This window comes from Aureobasidium melanogenum, assembly GCF_000721775.1.
Source record: "Aureobasidium melanogenum CBS 110374 unplaced genomic scaffold scaffold_11, whole genome shotgun sequence".
NCBI classification, from domain to species: Eukaryota; Fungi; Ascomycota; class Dothideomycetes; order Dothideales; family Saccotheciaceae; genus Aureobasidium; species Aureobasidium melanogenum.
In genome coordinates, this window is record NW_024470063.1 from 320,261 (window position 1) to 345,220 (window position 24,960).

The 24,960-nt window shown below is 49.7% G+C and overlaps 13 protein-coding genes across 13 annotated transcripts; 7 read left to right on the top strand and 6 right to left on the bottom strand.

Annotated features, from left to right (window-relative positions):
• Nucleotides 1–662: 662 nt before the first annotated feature.
• M437DRAFT_84796 (nicotinate-nucleotide pyrophosphorylase) lies at nucleotides 663–1,669 on the bottom strand (the record flags this gene model as incomplete). The annotated part of the gene is made up of 2 exons (XM_041028167.1): nucleotides 663–1,236; nucleotides 1,296–1,669. The coding sequence occupies 2 exons, from the start codon at nucleotides 1,667–1,669 to the stop codon at nucleotides 663–665; spliced, it is 948 nt and encodes a 315-aa protein (XP_040879478.1).
• Nucleotides 1,670–2,098: 429 nt separating this feature from the next.
• On the top strand, nucleotides 2,099–3,356 carry M437DRAFT_49534 (NAD(P)-binding protein; the record flags this gene model as incomplete). The annotated part of the gene is made up of 5 exons (XM_041021851.1): nucleotides 2,099–2,431; nucleotides 2,482–2,607; nucleotides 2,654–2,735; nucleotides 2,789–2,895; nucleotides 2,949–3,356. The coding sequence occupies 5 exons, from the start codon at nucleotides 2,099–2,101 to the stop codon at nucleotides 3,354–3,356; spliced, it is 1,056 nt and encodes a 351-aa protein (XP_040879479.1).
• A 1,280-nt stretch (nucleotides 3,357–4,636) lies between these two features.
• Nucleotides 4,637–6,086, top strand: M437DRAFT_49265 (amino acid transporter; the record flags this gene model as incomplete). Its single annotated transcript, XM_041021806.1, has 2 exons — nucleotides 4,637–5,536; nucleotides 5,589–6,086. 2 exons carry the CDS (start codon nucleotides 4,637–4,639, stop codon nucleotides 6,084–6,086), a joined length of 1,398 nt encoding a protein of 465 aa, XP_040879480.1.
• Nucleotides 6,087–6,481: 395 nt separating this feature from the next.
• Nucleotides 6,482–7,275, bottom strand: M437DRAFT_84799 (uncharacterized protein; the record flags this gene model as incomplete). Its single annotated transcript, XM_041028168.1, has 2 exons — nucleotides 6,482–6,546; nucleotides 6,609–7,275. The coding sequence occupies 2 exons, from the start codon at nucleotides 7,273–7,275 to the stop codon at nucleotides 6,482–6,484; spliced, it is 732 nt and encodes a 243-aa protein (XP_040879481.1).
• A 945-nt stretch (nucleotides 7,276–8,220) lies between these two features.
• On the bottom strand, nucleotides 8,221–9,621 carry M437DRAFT_49171 (uncharacterized protein; the record flags this gene model as incomplete). The annotated part of the gene is made up of 1 exon (XM_041021793.1): nucleotides 8,221–9,621. One exon carries the CDS (start codon nucleotides 9,619–9,621, stop codon nucleotides 8,221–8,223), a length of 1,401 nt encoding a protein of 466 aa, XP_040879482.1.
• A 289-nt stretch (nucleotides 9,622–9,910) lies between these two features.
• Nucleotides 9,911–12,414, top strand: M437DRAFT_75601 (uncharacterized protein; the record flags this gene model as incomplete). Its single annotated transcript, XM_041026454.1, has 2 exons — nucleotides 9,911–10,060; nucleotides 10,117–12,414. 2 exons carry the CDS (start codon nucleotides 9,911–9,913, stop codon nucleotides 12,412–12,414), a joined length of 2,448 nt encoding a protein of 815 aa, XP_040879483.1.
• Nucleotides 12,415–12,709: 295 nt separating this feature from the next.
• Nucleotides 12,710–13,684, top strand: M437DRAFT_66332 (uncharacterized protein; the record flags this gene model as incomplete). Its single annotated transcript, XM_041024729.1, has 1 exon — nucleotides 12,710–13,684. One exon carries the CDS (start codon nucleotides 12,710–12,712, stop codon nucleotides 13,682–13,684), a length of 975 nt encoding a protein of 324 aa, XP_040879484.1.
• A 437-nt stretch (nucleotides 13,685–14,121) lies between these two features.
• M437DRAFT_75602 (uncharacterized protein) lies at nucleotides 14,122–15,267 on the top strand (the record flags this gene model as incomplete). The annotated part of the gene is made up of 1 exon (XM_041026455.1): nucleotides 14,122–15,267. One exon carries the CDS (start codon nucleotides 14,122–14,124, stop codon nucleotides 15,265–15,267), a length of 1,146 nt encoding a protein of 381 aa, XP_040879485.1.
• An 802-nt stretch (nucleotides 15,268–16,069) lies between these two features.
• Nucleotides 16,070–17,416, bottom strand: M437DRAFT_49291 (calcium-dependent phosphotriesterase; the record flags this gene model as incomplete). Its single annotated transcript, XM_041021812.1, has 2 exons — nucleotides 16,070–17,038; nucleotides 17,096–17,416. The coding sequence occupies 2 exons, from the start codon at nucleotides 17,414–17,416 to the stop codon at nucleotides 16,070–16,072; spliced, it is 1,290 nt and encodes a 429-aa protein (XP_040879486.1).
• A 1,643-nt stretch (nucleotides 17,417–19,059) lies between these two features.
• M437DRAFT_84804 (DEAD-domain-containing protein) lies at nucleotides 19,060–20,742 on the bottom strand (the record flags this gene model as incomplete). The annotated part of the gene is made up of 2 exons (XM_041028169.1): nucleotides 19,060–20,638; nucleotides 20,699–20,742. 2 exons carry the CDS (start codon nucleotides 20,740–20,742, stop codon nucleotides 19,060–19,062), a joined length of 1,623 nt encoding a protein of 540 aa, XP_040879487.1.
• An 879-nt stretch (nucleotides 20,743–21,621) lies between these two features.
• Nucleotides 21,622–22,395, top strand: M437DRAFT_84805 (uncharacterized protein; the record flags this gene model as incomplete). The annotated part of the gene is made up of 1 exon (XM_041028170.1): nucleotides 21,622–22,395. The coding sequence occupies one exon, from the start codon at nucleotides 21,622–21,624 to the stop codon at nucleotides 22,393–22,395; it is 774 nt and encodes a 257-aa protein (XP_040879488.1).
• A 317-nt stretch (nucleotides 22,396–22,712) lies between these two features.
• Nucleotides 22,713–23,878, bottom strand: M437DRAFT_75606 (uncharacterized protein; the record flags this gene model as incomplete). The annotated part of the gene is made up of 3 exons (XM_041026456.1): nucleotides 22,713–23,294; nucleotides 23,350–23,796; nucleotides 23,855–23,878. 3 exons carry the CDS (start codon nucleotides 23,876–23,878, stop codon nucleotides 22,713–22,715), a joined length of 1,053 nt encoding a protein of 350 aa, XP_040879489.1.
• Nucleotides 23,879–24,449: 571 nt separating this feature from the next.
• On the top strand, nucleotides 24,450–24,936 carry M437DRAFT_84807 (uncharacterized protein; the record flags this gene model as incomplete). Its single annotated transcript, XM_041028171.1, has 3 exons — nucleotides 24,450–24,461; nucleotides 24,518–24,739; nucleotides 24,793–24,936. 3 exons carry the CDS (start codon nucleotides 24,450–24,452, stop codon nucleotides 24,934–24,936), a joined length of 378 nt encoding a protein of 125 aa, XP_040879490.1.
• Nucleotides 24,937–24,960: the final 24 nt, after the last annotated feature.

The following is a 24,960-nucleotide window of genomic DNA, read 5'->3' on the forward strand; positions in this document are numbered from 1 at the left end:
CCTGCACTTTTCACATATCCAATTCCTCAACTTTCACAAGCACCAAAAACTTTATACAACAGACCTCTATATGCTGAACAACCATATCCAATGCGAGTCGAGCTTCTGCTTCACCAGAGTCAAGCTTCTGCTTCACCGACGCCAGCTTCATGTCTGCTCTGTCCTCTACGAATTCGAATCTGCCACCGACGTTCGATAGCCTGGTCGATGTCGACATGGCTCTCCGTGGATACGTTCGTGGTGTCGGTACGGTGCTAGAAGTTACGGACGGAAAGCACGAGTCATGATTTTCAGGAGGCTTGGGAGAAAGGGTATACGTTCACAGGCAGGTAATTATCATCGACAACCGGGTTCAATGGCGACTAGATTCTGCGTCGACACGCTAAAAGTGTCGATACGGTGTTAGAGGTCACGGAAGGACTGCACGAGTACCATCTGCGTAGAAAGATGTACATGGAGATTCGACACGATAGAGAGGAAGGTACGTTCGAATGAGCCGGGTAAGTGTCGAGGTAGTTCTTAGTGACGCGTTCGCCTTATCGGTAAGGAGATAAGATGTACGGATTGTAACCACGAAAGAACAATGAGAAGAAAGCACAACCAGGGAGAGTATCTCAAAGTTCGATCTTCTTCTATTTGTACATTCTATACATGCTCATTTCTTAAGTAGCAGTGCTCTCTCCCTTGCCATCCTTGGCTTCTTGACCCTTAGGCACAATCTTGAGCGAGAAATCCACATGCTTGGTACCCTGATGGATACTACTCGAAGAAATAACATCCACATCATCACTAACATAATCACTTACATTGTCCTCGGTCAAGCCACCGCTGACCTCCACCAAAGGCCCTCTAGGTCCACTACCATATTTCTCTTTCAGGCTTCTTGCTGCTTTCTTCATTTCTTCGGGTGTGAAGTTGTCCAGCATGACTACATCGGCACCTGCGTCGCATGCTTGCTCTGCTTCGTTGAGGGATTGACATTCCACTTCTACTTTGATGGCGAAACCGCCGGCGGCTTTTGCGGCAGAGACAGCGGTGGCGATGTTGTTGTTGCAGGCCCAGATGTGGTTGTCTTTGAGCATGGTCATGGTTGATAGATCTTGACGGTGGGGGTCGCAGCCTCCAACAATCATGCCGTACTTTTCGACAAGACGGAAACCGGGGGTGGTCTTTCTGGTACCAGCGAGGGTGTTTTTGTAGCCGGCGTTGCGGAGGAGGGTAAGGAGGGATTGGGATCTGTTGCACAGTATGTTAGCTTCTTGTACCGAAGCAGTGCGCACAAGGAGGTGCCTTACTTTGTCGCAATGCCCGAACACCTAGCAACCACATTCAAAGCTACTCTCTCGCCGAGCAAAAGGTTCCGCGTAGGCCCCGTAACAGTGGCTACATGCTGCTTTCCATTCTGGCCCACGAGATCGCCTTCCTTGACCAACCACTCCACCTTACACTCCAGTTGCTTGAAGATCTCATCCACAAAGGGCACACCAGCAAGGATACCAGGAGACTTTGCGAGCAAGCGGGCAGTAGCGGGTGCAGCGCCTACGACGAAACCGCCATAGTCGAAGGAGGGAGTGTCTTCAGCTAGCCAGGCGGTGATGATGCTGGTCCAGGATGGTGGCAGCAGATGTGCTGGGTCGCCGTGGGCGGGGGCTCCAGAAGTGATTGGCATGTCTGGTACGAATGTGTGGGTGTTGTGGACTTGTTGTGAGGAAGCACGTCAATGACAGATCAATAAATGAGTCTAGAGCTATTACCTTCCGATGGAAGCCTGTCACTTCCGAACGACATCGCGGGGCGTCGCGGGGTCGACCTTGACCGATTAGGTAATGAGAAGCTTAGTCATCACATCGAGCATGTCCGACTCACAGCATTGGAAGTCAGCATGGCGACTTTGCAGAGTCTATGCAAAGGTGTTTGACAGATCTGTATCACGTCTAGTGGATAGACGGAAGCCGTGTCGGATCTTGATGAAGTCGGATAATCCCTAGCCGCTCGAAGGGAAGATGATCTGCCTAGTGAGGGGTGTCTATCAACCTTCCGAGTATATATCTGGTCTTCGCCAGTCCGTCTGTCGGGTAGCGCCCCCTAATAATCCAGGATGTCTGCAAACAATATCCTTGTGACTGGAGTCTCAGGCTATCTGGGCGGGACTCTCCTCCATCGCTTGAAACAAGCTGAACTTCCAGCTTACAACACCCTCTACGCCTTGGTCAGAACAGAGTCTCAAGCTCAAGCCGTGAAAGACTATGGTGCTCAGCCTCTGAATTTTGATTCCTACAACGCCAAAGCGGTTGAGGAAGCTGTGCTGAAACACGAGATCAACATCGTCTTCGCACTTCACGATGCAATCAAAGCTGGGGCTCGAGTCAACTTCATCAAAGCACTTTCGCAGCTGAAAGAGAAGAATGGGGCAGAGGTGCATCTCTTACATGTAAGCCTAGACCTCTTTCATCTCAGAGCAGAGATATTGATGCTGTCCAGACTAGCGGAGCCAAATCAATCTCATCGCACGTCAATGCACCCGTCAATGAACCATTCTCTGATCTCGGTCAAAATGTCTATACAATCCAGAAGCATACAGATCCTGGAAGCTCAATGTTGTCTCAGGTAGATCTTGCGCTGCTCCTCATCGCGAACAACGTTAACAGATCAGCTCGTACAAACAAACAACACTGTGACCGAGCTCAGCGAGTTCCTTGGCGTCCGCAGCTATGTTGTTATGCCGTGCATTGTTTGTATGTCTCTTCAGAGAGCTGAAGTCTTGTCACAACACTGACTTCGCATGCAGATGGGAAGGGCGAAGGCTTCGGTAACCAGATCTCCATACAGACACCCGCTATAGTGAATGCCGCAAAAGCAGCAAAGAAAGTCTACAGAGTGAACTCAGATCGTCCTGTACGCAAACACTTACTCCAGTCTACTTGGACCATTGCTAAACTTGTGCACAGCTCTGGCCGGTCTGTCATGTCGGCGACAACGCTAACCTATACATTCAGATCCTTCGCAACATCCTCTCAGGTAAAGCACAAGGTTATGGGAAAGAAGGATACTATCTTGCATCTCCTGGTAGCGTGGCTTGGGATGACATCTATGCTCGTATGGCCGAAACGCTATATGAGCGTGGTATTATTACGGACTCTCAGATTCAAACGGCCGACGATGCTGCACTTGAGCAAATGGCTGCTGGGCTTGGTTGCGATAAGAATGTCGTGGCTCTCCAACTAGGTGGAAGATGCATGCTCATCGCAGAGCACGGAAGGAAGATAGGCTGGCAGCCACGGTATCCTGCCGAGCATATCTTGGACGCTCTTGCGGGCGAGGTAGACTTGATCTTGGAACGCCAAGGCAGAGTTTGAACTTCGGTGTTCCATGAAACAAGCTGTGGTGTGGAAGACGACGATGGCAACTGAAGGTCAAATGATAGATGTTTGCTAGTCGAACAATGAGGCACCGCCACACCGTGAACTACTCAGGCGGCAGGGGTGTTGCAGTTGAACTTGCGGTTATCCTTACGCTTCAGGTTCGTCTCGAATTGGTATGTACGGGAACCAGTTCTCGAGACTCTCTCATGGTGGTCGCGCTTGATCTGCAGTAGTGTGCTGTGGTGTAGTCACGAAGAGGCTCGAGGTACTTGTTGACTAGGCTATGCCACCAGTGCAGCATCCGACCTCGCGCGAAACTCTATATAAAAGCCAAAGCAGACGTCGGGTCGCAATTAGAAGATGCCTCGGTTTCATCCTGAGCTGGCCGACGGCGCGATGGCCGGATCTCAAGGTGTACGGAATATATCGTGCATGAAACTGCCTGCGGCGCCATCTGCAAAGTGCGTTCATTGTTTGATGAACACCTTGCGCAGATGTGGGTGCCACATAACTGGGATTCGTTACCAAACTGCCAAAAGAAGCATGTATGCAAGACGCACGCACTAGCCAAAACTCGCATATACATACTCGCTATACCACATTTTAATCTCCTACGTTATACGGGCTGGTCCCATCACTTCCCGTGTGCCTCTTTTCTGGCTAAATTGTCTTGGAAAACCATGGCAGGTACAGCATCTTCGTCGCTGACTCGTTGGTGTGAGCGGCCGGCTTTTGATTTCGTCTGCCACACTCCGTTTGACATATGCAGGGCAATTTTCCAGCAGTAGGACTGATAAGTTGGAAGCCTTCTTGTCACGTTCGATTGACGGTGTTGTTGCAGACCTTGTTCTTCCGTCAGGCATCACGGTCGAGTCAGTCGTGGAGTCAGGACACATTCGATGTGATAACGACCCCAATTGTCATCAATTCCCCGCAGATCACAAACCCCAACATCGCCTATCTTTCCCCTTATCTGTTCAACCCCAAACCGTGGCATATCTTGGCCGGCCGTCGAAACAGCAAAGAAACAATCCCATCCAATCGTGTCCATATCTCATCGACTACCCCGGTCAATGGCCATGAGACCGTTGCAGAATATCTCTGAGCCCCTGCTTATCATCTCACGTGGCTCAACAAGATACGATGTGACTGTGATCGCTGTTGGGGTAGGCCAGAACTAGCACTCCAACATGGACTACTCAAGTACGAGTATCTACTGTCGTTCTTGATCTCCAGCATTCAGTGTTCTGTCCAGCAGTGGCAAAAGATCCGACATGTCTTACACACCATCAATCCAAGAGAAAGGCCTACACATAGGATCACAACCAGGAGAACCCGACAAGCTCGAAGGCATTAGCGAGGACTTTGAAGTCTTCAAGCAGACCGAAGATGGAGTCAACTTCCGAACCGTGGGATGGCCAATGGCTACCGTCATCTTCCTCAAGACCATTTTCGCTCTCGGTGTTCTGTCTATCCCCGCAGCGATGTACACGCTAGGTGCCGTCGGAGGCTCGCTCAGTGTCATCGGTTGGCAAGCCCTGAATACCTACACAGCAGTACTACAAGGCGACTTCCGAAACAACCACCCGAGATGTCACAGTATCGCCGACATGGCAGGCGTCGTTGGAGGGATTTGGATGAAGGAATTGACTGGCGCCCTATTCATCATCGCCTACGTTATCCTTACTGGATCTGGTATCGTGGGTGTATCCATTGGTATCAACGCCTTGTCACATCATGGTGCTTGCACTGTCTGGTGGGCCGTCCTAGCAACCTTCTTCGTGGCCCTCGCGGCGTCAGCACGAAAGTTTCATCAAATTGGCTGGCTTACTTGGATCGGATTTGCTTCTATCTTCATCGCAGTTTTTATCATTGTCGTTGCAGTCACCACACGCGACCGCCCTGCGGCTGCTCCTCCAACTGGCCCTTATGAGTTTGGCTTCTATGCCATAGCCTATCCTAGCTTTGCTGCGGGCATGGTCGCTTCTTGCACGATCTTTGTGTCTGGAGCTGGTACCAGTGCTATGCTTCCTGTCATCTCGGAGATGAAGAACCCAAGAGATTACCGCAAAGCTCTTTTCATCTGTATGGGCATCGTCACTGCTGCTTATCTCAGCTTCAGTCTTGTCGTCTACCGCTGGTGCGGAAAGTGGGTCGCCAGTCCTTCTCTAGGTGTAAGTCTTCTTCATCCAAGATCTTGTGCACAGTCACTGATAGTCGTTACAGAGTGCTGGTCAAACCATCAAGATGGTCTGCTACGGTATCGCTCTACCCAGTCTGGTCGTCAGTGCTTGTCTCTACCTTCACGTCGCCGCGAAATACATCTTCGTCCGTGTCCTTCGCGACTCGCAACACCTTCAATCCAACACCATGATTCACTGGGTCACCTGGCTCTCCTGCACTTTCGGTCTCGCAATTATCTCTTTCGTTCTCGCAGAAGCCATCCCTATCTTCGAGTACCTGCTATCCCTTGCCGGCAGTATTTGTTTTGCCCCTCTGGCCATCGCACTTCCCGCTTGGCTGTGGATTTATGACCATCGGGAGTACCGCAAGGGCAGTACTGGACAAAAGATCATGTTCTGGATGCATGCGTTCTTCATCCCATTAGGCATGTTCATTTGTGTTGGAGGTACTTATGGTGTTGTGGTGCAGATTAAGCAGGCGTATGCTTCGGGACAGATTGGATCTGCTTTTTCTTGTGCTGACAACTCGAACTCTTCTTGAACGTGATTGGATGGAGGATCATGTCTTTATATTTGTATACGAATTTATTTTGTTTTTGATTACTTGGGTGAGTCTTTGTTCTGCAAGCATTACTCGTAAGAGTGCTGGATGTATTGCTACTTTTTGGGTCTACGATTCATTGCATTTCTCGCAAGTCACTAGTTCACTCTGCTCGATCGCTCCTGCATCTTTGCCTTGATCCACTCTGCTGTCACTACTATCACTTCTATCCTCACCTTCAGTGGCGTTTAGATGCTCCCTCCCTCACTGCCCAACTGGCGAGACAGCCGCATACGACTTATGCGTCGAGCCGCCGATCCCAAAGAGGCTCGCAAGAAAGCTCGCAGAGGTAAGGGTCCCGTGCAAGTGCAAGAGAGCCAAGATCAATGACCAGGTCAGTCACCGCGCTTCTTGCCCCAGATCTTCACCTTTCCGTCCACTTTGGCGTAGTATGCTGTGGCTGAATTCAGAGTCAGCTGCAGTCCCCCCGGAACTTGATATAATATAGAGTATCAAACTTACGGACACCTTCATCATCGACGGGGACTTCAGGAGGCAAATTTGGGTACTCGGGGTGCACAGCACGAGATTCAGGGGTTTGCGCAGCAGGAATAGGGTCAGAAAACTCGTAGTCTGAGGTTGGAGGTTTGGTCTTTGGCTTCCTGGATGTAGCTTTCTTGGGAGTGGCTTTGTGCGTAGTAGCAGTGCGTTGTTTGCCGTTGGTGAGTAAGGCGAGAGGTGGCATTGGGTCTTTGAATGATAGAGCTTGCATGTTGTCGTTGAGGGTGCTTGATACGTTGCTGACTTGACGCTCCTTCCCCCTGCCCTTGATTGATTTTGGCTGTGTAGTGATAGGGGGTGGGAGGACGGTGATATTGTCTTCGGCATCTGAGCCTGGGTCTGAGTTGTAGACAGGTTTCTTCCCTCTGCCGGGTATGGCGACGGTAACGTTGTCTTCGGCATCTGAGCTTAGATCAGGATTGTATACGGACTTCTTTCCAGCTGATCTTGAGGTAGTGGCGGTGACAGGTTTGGTACTAGGTGCCTTGGACTTTGTGCTGGAGGTACGTTTGGTGATAGTCGTGGATTCGGGAACAGCTGGTAAGACTGTAGGGGTTGTGTCGTTAGAGGCACCAGCCCTGGATCTCTGCTTGGCTCTCGTCGTCATAATGTGTTCGTTCTCAGCCATGATTGCTGCTCTGTGGTGGTCTCAAGAAGACTGGGAGGAGACCGGTATCTTGTCGATAATCAGGATGTAATTGTAGGTTTATGACTGACGAGAACGGTCAAAGGAACAGCGAAGAAGAGCTCATTTTTTGAGACATTGCAAAGGTCTTTCAGAGATAAAAGACATTCCAAAGACCGTGTCTTCGGCTTCCGGAAGTTGCTACTGGTCTTCAATCGTGTTGTCGAGATAAGCTAGAAGAAAGTCCTCACACAAGAAAGCACATAAATTTCGGACTCTTTGTCTCAAAGACATGTCTCTCTATGTGCTCAAATGCAGCATATAGTGAAATCATCGTTACTTTCTAGATTCAATCCTCGCGAAAATAGCAGTTTTCGAATCCTTTGAGGACATCCCTGGTATCAAACATCATCGCGTAACAGATAGCTTACCAATTTCTATCTATTTCCGTATCTGGGAATCGATCTGACGCAACAGATGACACTCTTGCGAACACAAGGAAGATCCAATGGAGTATTAGAAACCAAAAAAAAGAAAAAGAGACCTCCCACTTCACTACACCTTCCGTCGGCCACTTCGCTCTAGCGACGGCGTGTCAGTTGGTGAAGCGGAATGTTCAGCCATAGCGGCCTCGCCTGGAATCGAACCAAGAACATGACGGCAATGGCAAGCCATTGCGCCACACGGACCGCTACAAGAGATAATTAGATTTCCCTGTTTATGACTCTGCAAGAGATGGGGTTATCTTTGTGGTGAAAATGTCACGCTTCTTGTTCAGGGGCTGGCTGTTTTTAAATAAAAGTGTTGTCGACCTCGCTCTTGCTTGGAGTGGAAGCTACGATTCACCAACAGAGCTGCGTAGGAAGCTGAGAAAGTTCGAGATATGCGCACCTTAGTCTGTACACACGTGCGTGATAACACAGAGCTATGTCACTATAACCTGTGCAATCATTCTTCCTCGCCATAGTCTCTACCTGCATTCTTCGCATTCCAAGCGGCGTTTTCCAGCCATGCTTTGAAACTCTTGAAACTGTCCTCTGAAATCTCACCGCCACTGGCCCAACACCCCCAGTCTAGTTTCTCCCACTCGTCCCGACTACCAGCAAAATCATCAATGGCGCGCTCAATAATTCGTTTTCCTGCGTCATTCACCATTTCGTACAGCTGCTTGTAGTGGTCCCGCATCTGCTGCATCAGTCGAGGAGGAATAAGCCATATCCTATAGATATCTTCGTTGGCTATACAGACGACGTCGGTGAAGATAGGTGTATTTGGGAGTTTTTCGCCATCTGCTTGAGTAGAATCGCGATAATCCTTGAGCAAACCAGGCAGAGTCAGTTGATAAAACCCGAGCTTGCATTGTCTGCAATCAATCCAGTCGATTTCATCAACAGATCGGAGATACGGGCCGGGAAAGTAGCCATTCCAAATGCCCCCAAAGTCGGTAGTCTCTAATCTGAAGCCGTTGCTGATGCGTAAAAAGGCTTTGAAGTCTTCGGGGAGAGTCACGTTGAGTCTTTGTTCAAGATTTGAGATTTGCTCGTCTGAAGCGGGCGACCGATAGAGCGTGGTAGGCTTCTCTTCGCCCAACTCTTGCCAGTGCAAATCTGATCTTGCTATGGTGTCATTGTTACAAGACTGAAGGAGCTCCGATATGGTTTCTGGACCTCGAGATGAGGGTCCATACCAATAGCGTTGTCGAGATGCTTCGAGGAGTTCGGCAGCTCGTGAGTCAAGCTCTTGATCAGACAGACCCCATATTCTGGCCAAAGCTCCGGACATGAACACTCTTGCACAACGAGGAGATCCGACCAAGGAAGATTCTTCCAAGGTGCTGAATGATCGCTTCGGAAATGTTGCCAGAATCTCATTGATCTTGGGATCAGTCAGAGGATCAACATTGCGTTCTTCAGCAAGTTTGACAGTCATCTCCAAAGCCGGTATGATTGCTGGGCTCATGCGGTACTTGGAACCTTGATCAGATGACAAGATGGCATTTAAGCCAGCTTCGTCTTCAGTGCGCTGATGTGGCTTAACATCGGCGGGCCATCGCAAATCTTCATAACCGTACGATTTGATGTAGTCCTCGAAGAAGGCATCTGTCGTAAAGTCTTCTGGAATGCCGGTGGGGAATTCTGTCATTCGCCAATACACGACCAGTGCACGTAAGTTCAGATTTTCCAGTGCTGGGCGAGAGTAATAAAGCTCGGTAAAGTCACGCGCAGCATCTACACGGCCAAGCAAAGCAAAGCGAAAGGCCAGGCCAAGAATGCAGAATTCGACTGCGGAAATGTGTGGTATAGTGAGAATGTAGGCAGGCTCAACAAAGAGATTCGATGGGAGAGTCATTTTGCACGATTGATGACGGCGAAGAAACGAGATCAAGGAAGTTGAAAACGGATGAGTTTACCTTACGTTGCTTACATGGAGAGGTTGCTACATATAATAAAAACTAATTGCATCCGATTGCAGGCAGCAGTTGAACGCGCGAAGGATGAACATTGTGATGTCGTGTTTTGGTCGGCGTTCGGGAGAGAGCGCTCCGTAGCCACCATCTCCGTCCCACGCGCGTCATCAGAAGCCTTGAGTTTGGCATCAGCGAACAGCTTGCCAGATCAACAATTTCTGCGCAACAAGAATGGCGCTCGACGACTATCGCAGGAATCAGGACAATGATGTCCGGCTAGTTGATTTCCTTGACGACAAGTTACAGGCTTTTGCCGACTTGGAAACCCTAGATTCACTACTGGACAGCGTCAAAGCACAACAAGACTTGCTTAAGCAGCAGGTATGGGAGAGGAGCCAGTATATTGTCTTCGATGCATGCTCTGACAGTTGACATAGCTAAGTGATGCCCGCAACGACCATCAAATCGCCCAGCAAGCCTCGAGTCAACATGCGACTTCGATCAAAGAAAAAGGCGCCGCCTTCCAGCGAGACCAACAAGACCTGGACCGCCGTCTTCAGGTCGTCACACAATCAGACACCAGCTATGATGCCCTACAAAAGTTTGAGACCAGTATGGAACGACTGAGGAAGCTTGACATGGCCTCGGGCTATGCTGAGATACTGCAAGAGGTGGACGCTTTGCGACAAGAGATCAATGAACAGCTGGGAAAGTCAGACAAGGCTGCTCTGACCGCATACAAGAGATTGTCCGCTCTCGCTACCGGTCTACAGCCTCTGTCTGATGCGGCAGAGGGTGCCGCTCCTCATCTCATTGTCCATGTCTTGAGAACTGCCCATAGTGCACGCACCCAGATCGAGCAATCTTTAGCAGCCGACTTCGAAACAACTTTGACCAAGATGGGCTGGCCAAAGCAGGGCATCTCGGTGCCTCCGGGTCTGCAGGCAGAATGGAACATCCACATCGAGAAGCTCATCGATCTTCAAAAATCCGAGCTCATTGCAGCAGATGCAGCAAACAGTTCAAAGACATCCAAGGATGAGCCTGCTGTTCTGCTTCCTCTCGAGATCATGGTCAGATCGCTTGAGCTTCGTTTCAACTACCACTTCTCTGGAGATCGTCCTACCAACCGTCTGGACAAGCCCGAGTACTTCTTGAACCATGTCTTGGATCTTATCAACAGCTACTGCGCATTCTTCCAAGCGAATTTGCAGCCACAGCTCCTGGCTAACTTCCGAGGCTCCGATCTTGCATTTATACCTGCCTACATTGAAGCAACGTCGGCTCTAATCACTGCTTTGATCCCCATGTTGCAGAAGAAGTTGCGTTCGATCCTTCCTCAAGTCTCGGAACAGCCCCAATTGTTCAGCAACTTGATGCATGAAGTCATGGCGTTCGATGCGACCATTCAGGAGGAATGGAATTATACGCCGCTCTCTCCCGCTACCGTCTGGCGTGGTCTGGCATACTTCATCCTCGAAAAGGAGTCCTACTTCTCTAAGTGGCTGACCGTCGAGAAAGACTTTGCGCTGGCACGCTATCGAGACATTATCTCTGATCGATCGACCGGAGAGCTTGATTATGATTCAGTATCTGCAGACAGCACTAAGCCTACCAAAGCGGCGGTCCGTGTCAATGATCTTCTTGAGACCATTACGGACCGCTACAAGTCTTTGTCTTCATTCAGCCAGAAATTCCGTTTTTTGTTTGATATACAGATCGAGATCTTCGAGAGATTCCGTGGCAGAATCAATGACAGCCTACAAATTTTCTTGACAAACACCACAGCCGTCGGGCGTGCCGTGCACGGCGTCACCAAAGAGGAGCAAGCTGAGCTCGCAGGAGTCAAAGGCATGGATCACCTTTGTCGTATATTTGGCTCTGCAGAATACCTCGAAAAGGCCATGCGTGACTGGAGCGACGATGTCTTCTTCCTTGAGATCTGGGAGGAACTGCAATACAGAGCTGCCAACAAGATCGACATCAAGGGTGACCTTAACATGACCGAGATCGCAGCAAAGACAAACGCTGCCATCAGCAACGCAGGAGAGAACCAAGAGCTCGAGGGCGCCTTGTTCGAACAGACGGCAGCAAGCTATCGCGGACTGCGTGTTCGCTGCGAGGAAGTCATTTGCGATACCTTGATCTACCACCTCCGCGACGTCCTGAGACCGTACGGCCGCATCAATCCTTGGGCATCTCTTTCGGCTGCAGGCAGTGGTGGAGAGACGAGTTTGACTGCTGAGCTGGATCCTCCGCTCACTCTCTTAGACACACATCTGTCTTTCTTGTCGCGCGCCTTGTCGAAGTCTGCATTGCGTCGTATCTGCCGCGTTGTCGGTCACAGTCTTCAGATCACGCTCTGGGACACTGTGCTGCTCCGACACTCTTTCTCAACTGCTGGCGCGTCGCAGTTCATGTCCGATTTCAAGGGTATCTGCAGCATTTTCGATCGTTATCTTGGTGCCGGCACTGGCCAAAACGTCATGCAGCGTCTTGACAATGGATTGACATTGCTCGATCTGCCTGTGAGGGGGGAGATCCCTGTCGAAGTCGATGCTGAAGGTTCTGGTGAAACAGCTTCAGAGAGAAAATGGGGACTCTTCGAAGTTGAGAGAAGAGTGTTCATGGACAATGAGGCCGCCCGAGATGTGCTAGAAGAGATGGGCTTGGAAATCTTGACTGAAAGTGACGCTCGTGCTGTTCTGGGTAAGCGAGTGGAACTTAGCAGTTGATAGTGCTTCGGTCAACAATATCCACGTACCTGAAACCCTCCAGATGAATTTAATACGCACATTTTAGTCCACCCACTTCCTGTTCATTCGGTTCAAAGTGAGAAGCACTTGAATTTCTTGGGCGGCTCGCCGTGACTTCTTCGGTACCGGCATCGCACCTGCCTTCACAACTTCTACAACGCAACTTTCCGAGCTGACGCCTTCACTCTTCGCACTTTCACTCTTCTCTAAGATCTTCTTTCCTTCGTACCTTGACTTTGTCATCTCCACTTTTCTACCTCACACTCTCACCGTCATGGCACCTTCGTGGCCGCCTTCATCAGGCCAAACACTCGATCATCCACCATCGTCCCCTCCGTCTTCTGATCTCCATCACACGTCAGCATCACCGAGAACGCACACAAGCAGCATGATGCCAGCCCAAGAAGAAACAGCTTACATTGCTGGTGCATCAGCTCTTGAGTCGAACAAGCCCGCTCAAGCAGGCTTTCCCTTCTTGTCGCTTCCACCTGAGATTCGCAACATGATCTACCACTACATCTTCACTCCTGTGAGAGATGGGAAATGTTTGGCGATTCACGCTCCCTGGGATGCTCATCGTCTGCAAGGTTTTCGTCGTGAATGCAGTCTCTGCCGACTCAACATAGAACATGACACCTGCTTTGCAAGGTTCAACCATGAGCAACACTTATCCTATGCCTTCGAACTTCCGCACAACCATGTACAGTCCGGTATCCTACGAACATGTCGTACTGTCATGAGGGAAGCCTCGCCCGTCTCGTTGGCACATATGCACATCAGCATGCATTTATCTTCTCACGACTCGGATTTTTCCTTGAGATGCTTGAAAAGATTACTGGCATACATGCGTCAACCTGGAGGGGCGTATCTATCAAGACTCACGTACACATGCTACACGTTAACGGCAGAAACCATGAGGCTTCTAATTCAGATCACGAATCGAGGAAACATCAGCATCGGATATCTTGTATTAATCACAAGCTCATCAGTCAATCATCCTGACGCTGCCAAACTTTTCGTCGCAACCCTGGACAGTCTTGAGCACAAGCCAGCAAGAGTAGAATGGTTGTATCGCTATACCCGGTTGCCGGATGAATATAACAATGACAGGAAGGAATTCAACGAGGCTGCTCGGAAATGGCTCGTACAGTCGGCAAAGATTAAGGTTACTGACTGCAATGCTGCGTTGCCTCTGCTTCAAGACCTCCTCCCTCAGTACTTCGACCAGTCATCAGACTCATCAGACTAAAACAGCTTGTTTAATCGGACCAATCACAGCAAGAACAACACTAGCAACAAAATTCCATCCACGACTATCCGCACATATTAGTCAGCAATGACAGGCGTATGAAAGGTTGCTAAAGCTGAAAGACCGAAGGGTGGCTCAGTGGTATGCAGGAGCGCTGGAAGGGGTGAAGAAGCTGATGGCATGTTCGAAAATCACGAGATTAGACAGCTTGCTTTCTGGGCTTGCTTCCGATTAACTTGATGGTAGACTCTAGCTAAATTACAACTGCTTTTTAACATGCTCATTACATACCATCTTGTGTTCTGTTCGACATCTTTCACAATCGAGCTTGGAGGATTCTCTGCGGGGTATGTTCAACCAGACGCCAACTTTGCGTGCATCTCGTATCTGTTCAGTACGAAACACTCTCTGGTCTCTCAAGACTCTTTCAATTTACCATGGGACATTCAAAAATTCAAACAAACGCTAAAATAGCACCAGAATTGGAGCATCCAGATGAAGTGCAGCGCAACGGTATCTCATTCTTGGACCTGCCGCGAGAGCTGCGTGCGATGATATACAAATATATCCCCGATAATCATGGCGCTTTCAGCTACGACATTCGCATGAACCGCTCGAGACCCCATTGGCTACCATCAACTGTTGGCAGCCATATGAATGGAAATTTATTCGACGAAAAGTATGGCAATCCTGGTGTCGCACTCGGCAACGGGGCACACTGCTTTGCCATCCTTCTGACCTGCCGAACCATCTACTCAGAAGCCTTACCGATACTATACGCGAGCACTCCACTAGGGGTCTGGCGCCCCATGTACGACTACGGTGGTTCCACAAAGTATCCCGATTTTGTTGCGAAAGTATTCAATTCACTGCCTGTTCATGCAAGCCAATATATCCGGACTCTGCAACTGCAAGGAGAGTTCTTTCATCGCAGCATGCAAACGCTTTTGACATCAGCAATTATCAAATTGCCTTCTTGGAGGATCTTGGAGATTGGTTTGGATCCTCATTACGAAGACCATACAAGGAAACACTGGTTTGACGGCCGCGGTGCACGGCAATCATGGCCTGCCTTTGCGACTTTACACTCAGTAGCTCAACACCTCGACAGCATCAGTATCACCGTTTCTCCTCCAGAAGATGGAGTGCATACTCGTATACTCTCTTCGACTCAACCCAACAGTGTCTCAATTTCTGGCACCGCGTATCGACAGTTTCTGTGGTTGCAGTTACAATTATTGGTGATGCGAATCGAGCTCACGATATACGGTGCCCTTTTGAATGGAGATTTCAAATCTGGCATGGAGTTTTTCATGGACACATTGCTGGAAAGAGAAAATTTGTTTGAGATTTTTCAGAGGAGTAAATTGATTGATGAATGTATTGCGGGGACTGCAAAGTTCAGACTTGAGGATCAGAAAGATTGGTTGAGAGGGATTACTGGAAGGACTTTTGAGGTTGATGAGAAGGAGAGGAGGGTTAATGTGATATCTGAGAGGAAGGCAGAGATGAAATGGTGTAAGGTGACTTATACGTCGGCTCCAAGGGGACAGTGTATGGTGGATGAAGGCGATGCACTATAGCATAACAGTTTGTGGGACTTCGTTTGAGTCTGAGACAGAGCAAACATACAGATCATAACAGTGTTTTGTTCCTCTCTAAGTTCCCCATTCCTACCATTATATACTTTTCTAATCACCAATCTACCCTGCATTCGGTTCAACGACTTAGCGGCCGGGTCACGGTTGCTCAACAACCTGCACCCGAGCCGCGCCGCGGTTCAAATCTCCCGCTCGGCATCCTTTTTTGCCTTTTTGCACTTCTGTTCTTTACAGAATTCCATCTCCTGCATGCGGAAGTCTAACATCTCTGCCTATTAGAATGCATGGTACTTTCGTGAATCGGGAGATGGTCCAAAGAGATGTTCGTTCAGGACGCCCTCCACTACGACACTTTCATGTCGTGAACAGCACTGTGCATTTTTACAATAGAACATTGGGTGCAGATCTACGGGAGAGGGCTTAGAGAGGTGCTGTACCCTCTACCTAGCTCTGAAGCATAGTCTCCTTGCGTTGATTTTTGTGACTTTTATCGTATTCCGAGTGAAGCAGAGAGCAGAATACACACTATAAAAATGCACAGTTGTTTACTGAAGTAGCGGTGTGTCCACAGAGAGCTAAGATGTCATGAACTCCCGGTATATAAGGGTTTCTACCTTCCCTCGTACTCCGAGTATAGCACAGTGCAAAACGGACACTATAAAAAGGCACAGTGGTTTATTGAAACAGAGGTATTTTCACAGAGAGTCAAAATGTCATTATTTCTTTGGACTTCCTTATAGATGTTTATCTTGATCTTTGTTCAAGTCATGGACAACTATTATGCTCACAAATCAATCTTTGTAGCAACCACGTTCGCAGACATGAACCCAGTAGCAAACAACCAGCCCTTCTTCTTTCCTCCTTCCTTCTTTGGGTCAATGCCCACAATGACGGCTGCACTGGCTGTTCTAAGTCTTGTTCCGTCGTCGGCGAAAACAAGTCTCTTCTCCCAATCTCCCTTAGCTTGTACAGCTTTGTCGACGGTGGAAGAAGATTGTCGGTGCTGCACCAACCACACGAATGTTGGATCCTTGCCTGTAGGGTCTCTCGTGTTCTGTAAGAGCTCGATACCGCGCGCCAGGCCGGCAAGCACGTAACCGCTCTTGTCGTCATCAGCAGAAGCCCAACGGTCGTGATACCAAGATGGATTATCGAGGGTACTATCCATGTGCACAGTTTCCTCAATAGCCAGGGTTTTGGCCTCGGGGTCGGGGATGCAGCGGTAGAGAATGCCTCGCTCTGCACTGCAGACAGTGACTTCGTTGGAGCCGTACACATGGCCCAATCCATTGTTGTTTTTGATGCCTGTGAGTGCAGTCTTGATTTCGAAGCCTTTGGTATAGAAAGTTTCGGAGGGGTCTGTGATGGTTACATGGACAGTAGTCGACCATGCGACGGGTGCCAAAGTCTCAAGCTCTCTCATCAAACCCTCTCTATGTCTGTGGTCATTTGTGACGTAGAACTCAGTTGGACTGACGGCATAGATATCGTTGGGAGTCTCGATCAGCTTATGTGAGATCGTGCGAATGTGGTTCAGGGTGCTGCTGCCAATTACATGTCTGAAAATCTCAATGCGAGAACTTGACTTGACAATGTGTTCGCGGCGGGTAGACACAAACTCGGGCTCCGGAACATGGTTCACTGCAAAAATATAGACGGCATCTTTAGCCTGAGGGTCGGCGATGACATCGATTCCATGAGATACGAAAGTTCCGTCAAAGTTGACAAAAGACAGACGTATGCTTTTCATAGTCTGTTACAATCTTCATCAGATTTGTCGTTCCTTCTTGCACAAGAAAGAGATACATACCTCGGGATCAATGACATGGATGCTGCCCTGTGCAACACCTGCTGGCGGATCGAAACTCCCCAACGGAGGAAACCAATCAAAACGGAGTTTGGGGTTGTCTTCACAAGCCGTGAACAGCAAATTCGCAGGTTCATAGTAATGCAAGTCTTCGCAATGCGTCGTATCTTCGATCTTGACATAGTCGACGGCATTGGCAATTGTAGACTGCGGGATTGCTCGTCCGACTCCCAAGACTGTCAGTTCATGTCGAATTGGCGGGACAATGTAGGCCGAGATAGCTGCTAGTGCAGCTATCGAGAAGACGGTAGTTTTGCCTGGCATGATGCGGAGTGTATGTTGAGTAGTCAGCAGAATGGCAAGAAGGGATGGGTTTACTAAGAAGGAGGTCGAGACATGGTTCAAGTTACGTCGTGCATTCTAGACATGACCTCGGATCAATCACAATTGAGTTTGGATTTGGCTTGGTGAACCTGCTTTGGGGGCCCCGCAGATGGCCCCAGACCCCGCAGCGAGGCATGTCCGAGAGACAGAGGACGAATAAAACAATGACATCCTGAAGTAACAAGTATCTGACAATAACAAAAGCCAGGTAAAAGTACTTGATAATGGTAACATTTTGGGCTGCCAGTTTAAGAGTGGTTACGCAGCTCAAAATGGGAAGGAGCAACACAAGAAACCATTGCTCTTTGCGCGGAGCAAGGGAATGGGTTACCCACAATTCCAAATACGGGCATCCCCTCATCTGTAACTTCCAGTTGTGGAGTTTCGCACCACTCGATGCACCGTGCGAGTGTCGGAGTTGCTTAATCAAGTCAAGTCCCTCGGTGAAGTAAAAGATGCCACGAGATGCAGAAAAGGCATAGCTTGGAAAATATGGATTCACGACTTCTCGGATTCCCATGGTGAAAAGGTCTGCAGTAAGCAAGTCGAACAAAAACCTACCAAGCACAACATGCAATCCATCTCATGGAATTTCGTCAACAACAGAATTGAAAGAGAAAGATTGTCATTTGCTAGTGTCAGCAGTAAGCTACAACAGAACTAGCTAAACTACTGAGATATCAATTTCATCCTCTTTCAAAAATTCTTTTCTTACTGTTTCTTTCCAACCAGTTCTGGTCTCAGTTCTCTATTGATCTTTCACTTTCCCATTCAATAAGACAATTGTTGGAAACAAAGTCTGTTCAGCGCAGAGAAGTGCAAAAGGCGCGGGTGGAGAACATCCTGGTACTGATCTAGTTCACACCTCGAGAGCCTGACGGCTAGGCTATTGAGGTGGATGATCAACAGTTGATATATGGTGTGGTGTGATTGGGACATTACGAGCGGTGGTTCGTCTTCTTTAAGTTGTGTCGTGTAGTTCAAGTACAGTGCAGCAGCTCCTAGAAACCGCTGCACAGCAGAAGGGGTGTTGTATCGCTCTCGGCAATCAAGCTCAGATCGGATTCGAAAAAATGTATGCCGACCTTGGCCTGAGAGTGTCGATCAAGGGTCTTGGTAGGACGTGCAATGCACAGGTGAGTGTTGTGATAAGAAAAAGCAAAGTAGAAACAAGACGTCAGTTGACCTAGGTCCAGCCGGTTGTAGGCCAACAAGACGACTTGTCGGTTAGAGGGGAAATGTGCAAAAGAAAAACGTAATGGTACATGTGTATGAAAGGGGTCGGGAAATGGAAAGGCAATCGTCAGGTCGATATGGCGCATGAAGACGGTCGAAATGATGAAGGTAGTTCTGGTCTGCTCTGTTCAAGAGCGCGCGTGTGGTTGATGTTGTTGAATATAGAGACGTCGACGTTGTGCTGGACCGGAAGGAGGATAGAATAACTTCGTGGTAGCGTGGCGAAAACAAATCCATGTCTTGCTTTTCCCTTTCTCCTCATACCCATCGTGAGAATGCAAATAAACCCGCGCAATTAAAACTCCGTGAGAACGCCAGATAGATCAAATAGAGAAAAGTCCCCCCAACTACCTGCTAGGTTGTTGTCCCTGGGGCTGAGGGAAACTTTGAGGTGTAGGGAAAGCGTTAGGCTGGGCAAAGCCACCCTGAGGGTATGAAGACTGCTGCTGTTGCTGTTGCGGCGGTGCGCCGAAAGCTTGCTGGTTGTACTGGGCCTGCTGTTGCTGGTAACCGCCCTGGCCACCTTGACCACCCTGAGAGGGATACTGGTTGCGAGGAGGTCCTCTTCTTTGACCTTGCTGTCCCTGGTAGTTACCACCGCGGCCACCACGGTAGCCCTGCTGGTGGTGCTGACGGCGCTCTTGAGGCTGTTGCTGCAATTGAGGAGCGCTAGTGATAGGGCGAGGGATGTTCTCGGGAGTGTCGTAAACATACAAACCCTTGTCAATGTGCTGAGGAATGGGCTTAATCTCAGTGCCGAGCTCCTGCTCAATTCTGTACAGGTTGAAACGGTCCTCCCAGTTGATCAAGTTGATAGCGAGACCCAAGTGACCGAAACGACCAGAACGACCGATGCGGTGAAGGTAAGTCTCGGCGTTCTTGGGGAAGTCGAAGTTGATGACAACGTTGACAGCCTGAATATCTATACCACGGGTGAGAAGATCGGAACAGACGAGGTTACGGCAGTGGCCAGCACGGAAGTCGTGGAAAACACGGTTACGGTTGTGTTGGAGCATACGTGCGTGCGAGTAGAAGCATGAGTAGCCGAGTTCGGTAACCTTCTTTGCCAAAAGCTCAACACGAGTGGTTGAGTTACAGAAAATGATAGACTGGTTGATTTGCAGACGCGAGAAGAGGGTGTTCAAACAGTGCACCTTTTGCTTCTCCTCGACGAAAGCGTAGTACTGGGTGATACCACGTAGCGTCAACTCGTCCATGAGGTTGATCTCGTGAGGGTCCTTCATGTGCTTGTCCTTGAACTCCTTAACAATGACGGGGAAAGTGGCGGAGAAGAGCATGACCTGGCGGTCCGGAGGGTGGAACGAAAGCAGCTGATCGATAGTAGAGGTAAATTCGGGAGAAAGAAGCTTGTCGGCCTCATCCATGACGAAGGTCTGGGCGGTCGACAGGTCGGCGACACCACGGCTGGCAAGATCCAAAATTCTGCCAGGGGTACCAATAAGAATATGCACAGCCTCGTTCAAACGGATAATGTCATCCTTCAGGCCAGTACCACCAGTAGTGACCATGACATTGACACCAAGATGTTTTCCAAGCGTCTTGCACACCTGCGATGTCTGGAGAGCCAGTTCTCGCGTAGGTACCAGGATCAAGGCCTGGATCTTGCTGTTCTTAGGGTTGACGCGTTCGAGAGTGGGGATGATGAAGGCGGCGGTCTTTCCGGTTCCGTTCTTTGCGCGAGCAAGTACGTCTCTGCCGGTAAGAGCGACGGGGATAGCTTCTTCTTGAATGGGCGAGGGCTTTTCAAAGCCGGACTCGAAAATGCCCATGAGCAGTTCGCGCTTGAGGTAAAAATCTTCGAATTCAAGACCCTTGGTCGCTGTAACATCTTCTGTTTGGACTCTGCCGTCCTTGGCAGGTACCTTTAATCCTGACCTCCAGTTGCCGTCTGCCTGCGATGATTCACTGAGGGGGATAACTGTCAGCGCGAAAGTCCAGAAGATCTATGGACCAGTATTGGCATACTTGAGCGAGGCAGCCTCGAGCTGATTTGCGAGTTGATCCGCCATTGTAGGTTATGCTGTGTGGGTTATGGTGATGTCGAAGAAAGAGAGCTGAGCTCAAAAGACACGCAACGTCTAGTGAGGTCGTCGAATGAGTTGGGGTAGAGGTGAGATCAAACACGCGCAGTGAATGAGTAGGCCAAGTATGGGAGGCGCAGATCAGATGAGGGTGTGTATCTGTGGTTGATTTGCGTGGGTGAGCTGTCGCTTGTGTCGGACAAGAGAGGTTTCGTCGTGTTACACGGTTCTTCGCGTCAATGGAGCAGCGATCTCGAGCGAAGTGATTGTTTGCAGATCTAGAATGGGATCGAGAGATCGAGAGAGGAGCGAATTGAGGGTATATCAAGCGGGGGAGCACGATAAGGCAGCGAGAGGATCAAGTTACGATGGTAGAAAGTCGTCGTGCGCCGCTCTCGCCATGTGGAACATCGAGCTATGAATTCGCGCCTTGGCACACGTCGGACCAATCACGAGAGCTCATCGTCTGGTATAACACTCGCACCTTCTTGGATACTCTATATTCTTGGTCTTTTCTTTTTGAAGTATTATTCTGGGCTCTTGGTACAGGCGGAAATAATAAGGGTCAAGCAAACGTCGAAAGAGCTCTCTCCTGCTAAGCGCCCACCACAGCTGTTCGTGCCGCACCCTTGCAGCAGACCCTTCGATGACCCGATCACCACAATAATTAATATCGACTCGATTCCCATCTGACTGATCAACTTTCCTTCCGAAATGTTTTCTCAGATGCTACGCCAAAAGCTAGGATTATCAAATCCTCTTTCAAGTTTCCAAACTCGCAGGGCTTCATCTCTGCTTCAACCACGAAAGACCTCTTCTCTAGTCCAACCACGCCACCCCTTCTTCAACCCATCAACAACCCGCACAATGAACAGAGACCTCGACCTACTCACCCACCTACGCCTCCAACGAGCTCAACGCTTCTATCACTCAGGTTACGGCTACCGCGACAATGGCGTAATGTCCTCCTTCTACTTCCTCTTCGCCGCAAACGCCATGGTCTTTGGCGCCTTGAACTACGCAAAATACACCAAAGACTGGAGGCTCGAAAAGCGTCTGCTAGGCAACACCCTACTCTCTCCAGCAAGTGTGGACTCAGGGCGTTGGTGGACTATCATCACTTCTGCATTCGCTCATGTGAATCCCTTCCATTTTGCTTTCAACATGCTCTCGTTGTACAACTTTTGCTCCTTGTGCGCGTTTATCCCTGGAATGAATGGTTTGCATCTCTTTGCTGTAGCAGGAGGTTCTGCAGTCACAGGAGGCTTGGGTTTCCTCTACCACCGCAGAACCAAAATCGCAGCAGCGAGCCGCAGTGACTGGCAATCCAAAACCCGCAACTACAATTCTGCAGCTTTGGGTGCTTCGGGCGCGGTTATGGGCGTGGGTGCGTTGACTGCATGTATGATCCCTAATGCTCCCATGCAGTTGATGTTGATCCCCATCACTTTCCCTCTCTGGGTCTTTGTGGCTGGTTATGGCGTTGTAGATGCTTACCTCCTAGACTCGCCGACTTCGGGAATCGCCCATGCTGGACATTTGGGCGGTTTGGTGTTTGGTGCTGCGTACTACCTGGCTTTCATGAGAAGGTCGCCGATGGGTGTGTGGAGAAGCGTTCAGAGGATGATCTCGAGAAGATGAAGTGGGTTGAAAAAGGGTTATGCTTCTCCGATATCAACTGTCAGACTTGGAGCAATTGGGCACACAATCATAAAAGAACGGGCAGAATCATGCAAACTGGGAAGAATGGAGAAGCAGCTGAATTTGTTGCTCCGCTAGGCACGGCTATAAAACCTCCTGAACCTTGATCCTATTGAAATAGAGGATCACCCGATACGCTGAAAATGCAATCTGAAACCAAAAATGGGTGATATGGCCATCACCACATAGGGAATAAACTCCTCCTATACACTATCGTGCCCGTTCCACCTTGTACTCCACAACCATATGAATGTGCCTTAGACAGCCTGCTCAGGCGTCTCGTTGCTTGCCACAACGGCCGTGCCGAGGCCTCTGTCGTTGGTGCCACGAATAATCATCTCCTGCCGCCTGGCACGGATGAACTGGCTAACAGATCTGATCAAGATGAACCAACCGACAATCATGAGTGTGTACGAAATCCAGTCTTGAGCACGAAGTCCATCAGCAGCTTCTACTCCAGTGACATCTGCAGCAACCTTCGAAGGGTTGAAGTCGTGAGCGTTGGGGTCTGAAGGAATGGTGCCAGATGGGTCATTTGCCGGTACGCCAGAGACAGGATCTGCGGGTACTGATCGGAAGGTGAAGCCGTACTGAATCAAGGTAATACCCAGACCAGCACGAGAGCCGTGCTTTGCAGCATGTGTGGTGTGAAGTAGATATGTGAGGAGGAAACCGATAAGTTGGAAAGACATGGAGATAAGAGCGTTCCAGACAAAGGAGAATAGACTGCCGACGACGAGACCATCGACAAAAATGTCGTCACTGTTGAAGGCGCCAGGAGCCAAGATAGAGGTTTCCCAGTATGGCGGCGCCGAATCAGCGGCTGCTTGCTCGTAGGTCTGCGATAAGGTCAGTATATCGTTAAGGAGACGGGAGATATACAGAAAAACGTACCGGAGGCTTCTCCTCGAGCTCTTCACCACGGGTAGGCTTCGCTGAAATGTTGGCGAACACACCATCATTTGCACTGCTTCCACCACCAATGACTCTGTTATTGGTCGAGCGACTTCCACCAGGGAGGAACATGTTGATCTCAGTAACCCGACGGCCTAATCGTGGAGGTTGAACTTGGGGTGCTGGTGCTTCTGGAGAAGAGTCGCGGTCGGCGGACTGAACAAGTCGCCTACGGTCGGCGTCAGGGCCGTCATGTTCTGACTCGTCATCTGAAGGGGCAGCAAAGGCGTCGTCGATATCTCGGTCGGCATCCTCGTCGTGGTGGTGGTCGTGTTGAGCAGAGTTTCTGCGAGAAGAGTTGCGAGAGCGGAAAGATGGTGGCGGCGAGTTTGGAATGGTTTGTGAGGGCTGGGCGGCTACGTGATCGTCGTCATCGTGTGTTTGCACCTGAAGTCGAGTCAGTATTGACGAATAGAATAAAAATAGAAAAATCGGCAATACTCACACGTTCGTAGTTGGAAGAGAACATGTTGATTAGGAGTGGTATGGTCGGGCGCTTGAGATAAGCAGAGTGGGCCGACGGGCGCGGAGGGAAAGGGTCGCTGGGGTCGATCAAAGGAGGCGAAAGTAAACAGACGTCGAGAAATCCCAGGTGGCGGTGAAAGAAAAGAGACGGATGGTTGGGTGCGAGAAGCTCAGGAGACGAGGGAGACGGAGTCGAGAGATGATTTGATATATGGAAAAGGAACGGATGGTGGTAGAAGAGAATGGACGACGACGGGCGATGAGTCGTCGGTTGCTGATGCGATCAGAGTGAGTGCCTAGTTTCAGCCTCAGCCTCTTAGATCCAAGACCCTCGACACTCGTACAAGAATGCGTCTCCGTTGGCTTCCGTCTTCCGAGAGCGTATCGCCCAAGGCTAAGCCACAGCTCTAGCCACAGCCTTAGATCTGGGGAAATGAATGCGCGAAGTCGAAGGGTTTTGATGATGTCGACGATGAATTTGTGAGATCGTCACTAACCTTTTGCTGCCATCACCAATTCTTGTAGCTCTCGCCTTTGAAACCACAAACAATCGCGCAATCGCCACATCATACACAATGTCACGCGCTGTGAGCAGTCGTTCTTTGTCCTACCATACGACAAAGCCAACTGACAGAAACCACAGCAAGCTTCAAAGCACTACGCCCGCATCCTTTCACAATGGCCTGTCGACCGTCTGCGCCCCGAGATCACCTTCCAATCCGTTCTGAAGAAGCGCCTTGAAGCTGCTCCTATCGCAACAATCAACGAGACCAACACTGCTCGCACACAACCCCCCAAGCCGAGAAATGAGGCCCGCGAGGTCAATGCCCTCTACTCGTTGCTCGACAACAGATATTCTTCTGCTGTATGCCAAACATTCATCAGACACCACGAAGTCATCGTCTAACATACACCCAGTACCCCTTGTCAAACGCCATGATGCACCCTGCTTCTGCACCTGACCACTACACAACCCTCGTTAAGGAACTTGACGAAGTCCCCGATCGTACTTTCTTCCAACGAGTTGCTAGCCGTTTCAGAGGCATGATCCGTCTGTCGTAGTTTTCCCGTCGTTCGCCTGTAAAA